We start from the raw sequence: 6,332 nt of genomic DNA on the forward strand, positions 1-6,332 counted from the left end.
GGAACAGGTATAGTGTTCTCTTGTTGCAAACCAAGGGATGGAGAGGAATTCACATGCCATCTTATACATTCCAACCCACCATTAATCATGACATTAAGACACTGACATAAGTCCTATGATAAATCATTGCTTGGTTGGAATGCTCGTTAGGATTTAATGATTATTGGAAATGATGCGAAGCTCAATAAGAATGCAAGGCTATGAAGAACACTTAAAAAGTGGTGTCGTCTAGAGCCATTGTTGGGTTTAAAATATCAAACCTTCCAAGAAATAGTGGTTGGTGTTATTAAGTTGCATGCACCAAGCAGTTCAATCTAAAAACTTAAGCTGATAGGAAGAGGAGGACAATTCACTTATATTATATTCTAACACTCCCCTCACGTCGAGCCTTTTTTTATCTCATACATAGTCACAAAATAATGAGTACAGTGGTGGCGACCCTCGACTCGGGAATGTTGTCCCCTTCCCAGATACGAAGAGTCAATTTCGTTACCACCATGTAAAAACCTCTCATAGGTCGTGCACCACATTTCTCGACCCTATAGATTCTAGAACTTTGTGACTATGGTCTCATATATGGAATAAGAGCGAGTAACAATTATTTTATTTTAATTGCGCTAACTTGAATTGAATCTTGTGACCTCTAACTCTGATACTATAGTAAGTTGCATGCACCAATCAGTCCAACCCAAAAGCTTAAGCTGATATGAATATATGGGCAATTCACTAAGGAGGTGTTTGGTTTGGAGAGTCAACACATTCCTTATATACAAAGCGGGACACAAACATTCGCTCCCGTGCGTCCACGTCGGCAGAAAAAAAGACCGTGCACACGATACTTCATCAACGGACGAGAGAATGCTTCTCAGCCTGCCAGCGCCGGTACACTCGCCTGGAGACTTCCAGAGGGGCTCTCAAAGGGCCTTGCGTCTCCAGCGTCGGCGTCCACGACATCGGGGACCAGCGGCCATGCGTCCCCTCTCCTGTTGCGCTCTCGTCCGTCTCCACAATTTGTGCAGGTTCGTTGAACACAACATGTCCTTTTCTTCCCCAATAGCGCATATTCTTAGCTAGGGTTTCAAGCTCTCCATCTTCGATTGAGCATAAGTTCGTCCAAGGTTGTTGTCGTCCTCTCCCACCGGTCCGTCACCGGAGCCGCGCTTCACCCGCCGCCGCCGCCTCATGCCTCCACCCATCCCAGCCGTCGAACCCATAGTGTCGGCGATGTCGCCTGCTAGCCGCACAACGATTTTGGCGTCGTCGTCCGCGTACGCCTCAACGTCTCTAGCACCCTGCTCTATTTTGACACCGTACATGCTGTCCGGGGGATGCGGTCAGGACGCCGAGTACACCCACGGTAGCAAGCTGCTGAGTTCCAGACCATATTAAAGTTGGCGTCGTGAGGGTCTTATTTATTTCTAAAATCCTTCAAAAATAACCAAACGTCGACTGGTGTATGCACTAATGAATCATGAGAGCTGTATTGAAGATAACATTTCCCTTTATTTACATACTGAGGTCCATTGTTTTTTCTTTGGACAACTATGCATCTTTTCACTTCCCTGTTCTAAAAATCTATCATCTTAGTTGCAAAGTCTGATGCTTTGGTGCTAGGAAGAATTAAGTTAGTTGCATATTTTGGGCTGAATCACTTAGTTCATTTTTGTAGCACGTTTTGCTGAATTACGAATATGCTATTTTCTATTTAAATTACCTATATGCTTATCGCGCAAACATTTATATTTTTTTGTTATATTATATGAATAACTTACAGCTGAGTTTGGTATGGAAATTTGTATTTTAGACCAAAGACAAAGTAAGAGTGTGCTGAAAGAAGAAATTGACCTACTTAAGGTGGAACCAAACGAAGGCGAAGGTAAGATAAGTGACGAGGATGCAATAGCCATGTCTGAGAAAATAACTCAAATGGAAGAGCAACCGGTACTTCTTAGAATTATGATGGATAAAAAAATCAGATTTTCCGCAAAGACATGGTTATGCAGCAGGCATGGTTATAACAAAATCAGATTGTAGCTGATTTACTTTAGACGATATATTTGGCACTATGGCAGTGTTACCTGAAATTTGGTTCTGTTGTGGGCCTGTCAGTGGATCTAGAAAGAAGCATTTAACGACTGGCCGCACCAGACCAAACCGTAGCAGAACTCAACTGAAGGCAACCGCGGTCGCAATGAGTCAGCAGGTCCACCATCTGTGCTCATCCTTTCTTTTATGTTTCTGTTCCATCTGTTTTTTTTTGTATTGTATCGCTATCATCACTTTTTGATCAAGCAAATGTATAGTATGCGTAAAAAACCATGATGATGCCTTATTTTGAATCTGAAAGAATGTTCCAACCAAAGAATCTTAACTAAGGGATAATCTATGCATTGCAGTTTCAGAGGTATTCACTATAATTATTGAGTTTACTAAACCATATTCATCCTCTTTTTGTTTACGTTTTCCACTTAACTTTTAGATAAAGTGTTTGAGAAGACAAAATATTATTCTTTGGGGGGAGTGCATAAATCTTCGATAAGCGAAGGTGATTGTTGCTTCGCAGCCTATCTAATCTTTATAATGTTATATGTCATTCTTTTCAAATTTTTTTGTTCAGTCCATACGAAGGATGAACCATAAAAACATTGTGAAGATCAAATAAGTCATAAGAGAATGATTTTTTAGTACATGCTATGGACAACTCATACCTCTTGCTCCTATCGTTTTTTACAATGTGCTCTGTAAGGTTAGTAAAGTTCATGTTATTTATTGTGATTTCAGGAATGCAGTCTATCAGATGATGAAAAGCAGAAGGAATCCCTTCTCAGAGAGTGAAATACGAAACTGGTGCTTTCAAATATTTTAAGATCTGATTTACATGCATTAGCATGGATATTTCCAATGCGACCTTAATCCTGATATGTGGTTTTGCATTTTTTTTACAAACAATGTTGCAATGGTTGATCTATGATTCATTTTTGTTGTGAAACAAGTTTCTAGCCCCAATCATTTTCACATGACATTTTAGACAAGAAAATAGTTCTCCATGTAGCTCAATCTTCATGTTTAAAATATCGTGTGTATTTAACTGGAGGGACTATCACTTATAAGCCCAAGAATAGCTTCCTTGCAATTTTTCTATATGAGTTGCATCTTATATTTTTTTAAAGTATACAAAATAATAATACACCTGTATAACAGCGACATGAGGAACACAACGCGCGAAGGACACGTGAGATACTAGTTCTATATAAGCACATTTATATAAGGTGATGCATTATAAGTTCATTCCACAAATTTGGTAGAATGAATCAATTTCTCATACTTTTACTAATTATTAGTACATAAGGAATGAAATGATGATGGATCAACTCATTTCATTCCATAAACCAAATAAAATAATAAGGAGTGAGAATACGATATACTAACTTATTCCTCAAACCAAACACGCTATTATATTATATTCTATTCTAACATGTGTTTCTTTGTCTTTTCCTATGGGGATTTGTCTTCGTTGCGGTTACGTTGTTTGGACTCTGTGTTCACAGCCAGTTCCTCTAGTAGTTTTGTATTAGCTATTGTAACCCCTCCAAGGTTGTTGTTTGCCTAATCGACCGAGATTACTTGTCTATTAATATAATCAGCAGACATGCATCTCGATCGGTTTGTTTTAAACAAAAGGAGTTGAAGCAATAGAAAATACAAGACAACCTTCAGACTACATGGAATGCTAATGGGCAATGGCAATCATTGGAACTTCTTGCATTGTACAGTAGTACTTCTTCATTGCTTCGCACAATTAATTTTCCATTTTTAGTGAAAAAGTGCAGAAAGCCTATGCTAACTGACATTTTTTTTTCTTCTAAACCTATACTTGATTCGAATCGTACTTTATGTTTAATTCACCAAATTAAACATAAATTACAATTCAGAATTCAGATTCCTCAGCTGCAAAAAAAAAAAAAAAGTAGATAGCACACACAAAGATCACAATGAAAGTATGTAATTCACCAACTTGTCAGTGGCAACCTGAGAAGTCCCACGAGCTTCCAAACAATCCGCTACAATCTTCTTGAGCTCCTTGGCTCTTCCCCTCATCTCCTCCCCATCCCTTCCCTTCATGAGCTTCCTAATGGCCATCTCTACTCCGCCTCTTTGAAGCTCACCTTCCAGCTCCAACCCTACACCCCACGTGTCCACCACGTACCTCGCGTTCATCATCTGATCCGCGAACTGCGGCCTGCACATCATCGGAACACCCTCGCTGACGCTCTCCAGCGTGGAGTTCCACCCACTGTGGGTCCAGAACCCACCGACCGCAGGGTGCGCCAGCACCTCCTGCTGCGGCGCCCACCGTATCACCTTGCCCCTGCCATGAACTGCAGCCTCGAAGCCGTCTGGGAGAGCCGCCGGACCGTCCGAGCCCCGTACCGAGTCCGCGCGGACCACCCATAGAAACGGGTGGCCACTGTTGGCCAGACCCCAAGCCACCTCCGAGAACTCGTCGGAGTCCAGGGAAGCCAGGCTCCCGAAGCTCACGTACAGCACGGATTCTGAAGGCTGCTTGTCCAGCCACCTGATGCAGCTGTGGTCTTGGTGGTCCAGCGTGCTGTGACTGCTTGTGCTCTTAGAAGAGCAGAGCTTGTGGAGAGGGCCAGGAGCGAGTACGATAGGGACGTGGAGCTGCTCGCGGATCCTCTCTAGCTCTGGTTTCTCCAGAGCGTCCAGTGTGTTGATGACTACGCCAGAGGAGTTCTCCATTGCTTCGTTGGCCCGAGCGAGTAGGTCGCGCATCTTCTTGTGGTCGCTCCAGGTCGAGTAGAAGAGGTCCCTTACCCTCAGCGGCGGCAGCTCTTTCACCGGCATGTAGAGGTCCGATTCTAAAACAGAGCACGTATTGACGTATATATAACTAGGACATGTATAGTCTGATGCTCTGATGATCTGCTGCTCTCGTCAACTGACCTTGCGGCGGCAGGTAGCCCTTCTGGTGAAGCATGGGGTACGCCATGAAGCATCCGAGGCAGGCCGCGCTCGCGGTGCGCAGCACCAGCGTCCTGAGCCCGACGGCCGAGGCAGCCCTGGGCACGGCGAGGAGGTTGGCGTCGAAGACAATGCACGCGGCAGGGGGCTGCTCCACGTCCGCGACCACCGACTCGAGGACTGCCCTGACGGGCCCCGACCCGTCCGCCTCCATGGCCGCGTTCATGGCCTCGATGATGTCGATGACGTTCCCGCGCGCCGCGACGTGGGCCGGGACGCCGTCGGGCACCGGCACGAACCGGAACTCCGGGTGGCGCGCGGGGTCCGGCGCGTTGAGGCGCGCGTGGAGCACGGTCACGGCGAGCCCCCGCGCGTGCAGCGCGTCGCCCAGCTGCAGCATCGGGTTGATGTGGCCCTGGAACGGCAGCGGGAACATCAGCACGCGCCGCGGACGACGCCGCCGTGGCCTGCTGCCGCCGGCGCGCGCTTCGTGGACGCCGCCGGCCATCGCGCGCCTGTTACTGTCAGCTCGTCTCGGTCGGCAGCCAGCACAAAAGCTACGCGCCTACGCAGCAACAGCAGGGGCGCCATTTAGAAAAATCAATGCTCTCGCTGTCCCTGGTTGATCTGTCGTCTAAACCAAGCTGTCGCTAGGAAAAAGTTTTCCACAACTGCTACGCATGTCCTACAGCTACACTACGTTTGAACTGGCCACTGATACGTGGTTGGTAGTGCTGCATTATTGACTTGTAAGTATATTTGTTGATTGGACAGACAAGTGTGTATGTCATGTGCACTAAGCTTCTTGCAGGTTCTATACACAAGCTGATGAACCGAGAGGGGCAATAGCGACTGAAAAAAAGACATGAATTACTCGCGGGAAATAAACATGGAAAACAAGTGATGGAATGCAAATTTTTTTCAAGTGACGGAATGGTCAATACATGAAGCAAATTCGTTGTTTTTGTTAGTTGGAAAAGTGTTGCTTAAATACCTGTATGGTCAATCTACTTAACGTGCTCTTATTCTATGAGGGAAAAAGTACATATTACTTCCTTTATTTATGGACAATGTCTATACAGCCCTCTAAAGTATTTTTTTGGGGTTTATTTTACTCCTCCGCTAATTTGAGTTGGTTTAGTTTAGCCCTTAACAAAATTTGTCTTTTTATTTTTTTATATAGAAACTGACTTTTTAGTTTAACGTTTGTTGGTTAGTAGCTACTGATATAACTTAGCATAGAAAAATATATTATGATTTTTAATAATTATTTTTATAGGTTATTAATAAGATAAGATAATACATTTTAATGGTACAAAACTAAATGTGAAATATTGATGAATAATTCT

The 6,332-nt window shown here is 44.2% G+C and overlaps 1 protein-coding gene and 1 pseudogene across 2 annotated transcripts; one reads left to right on the forward strand and one right to left on the reverse strand.

The window, feature by feature from the left end:
• Window positions 1–963: 963 nt before the first annotated feature.
• On the forward strand, window positions 964–3,435 carry LOC100382759 (uncharacterized; annotated as a pseudogene). The gene is made up of 4 exons (NR_158614.1): window positions 964–1,019; window positions 1,805–1,876; window positions 2,110–2,203; window positions 2,782–3,435. The product of NR_158614.1 is annotated as an uncharacterized protein (transcript).
• A 296-nt stretch (window positions 3,436–3,731) lies between these two features.
• LOC109940776 (DIMBOA UDP-glucosyltransferase BX8-like) lies at window positions 3,732–6,045 on the reverse strand. Its single transcript, XM_020541008.3, has 2 exons — window positions 4,966–6,045; window positions 3,732–4,880 (listed from the first exon to the last, which is right to left on the reverse strand). The coding sequence occupies exons 1-2, from the start codon at window positions 5,489–5,491 to the stop codon at window positions 3,988–3,990; spliced, it is 1,419 nt and encodes a 472-aa protein (XP_020396597.1). The 5' UTR covers window positions 5,492–6,045; the 3' UTR covers window positions 3,732–3,987.
• Window positions 6,046–6,332: the final 287 nt, after the last annotated feature.

Source organism: Zea mays, chromosome 7, assembly GCF_902167145.1.
Source record: "Zea mays cultivar B73 chromosome 7, Zm-B73-REFERENCE-NAM-5.0, whole genome shotgun sequence".
Taxonomy (NCBI): Eukaryota; Viridiplantae; Streptophyta; class Magnoliopsida; order Poales; family Poaceae; genus Zea; species Zea mays.

Coding starts and splice junctions, on each gene's coding strand:
- LOC109940776 (XM_020541008.3), bottom strand. CDS start 5,491: ATGGCCGGCGGCGTCCACGAAGCGCGCGCCGGCGGCAGCAGGCCACGG. Junction 4,881..4,965: donor GGGCTACCTGCCGCCGCAAG/GTCAGTTGACGA, acceptor GCTCTGTTTTAG/AATCGGACCTCTACATGCCG.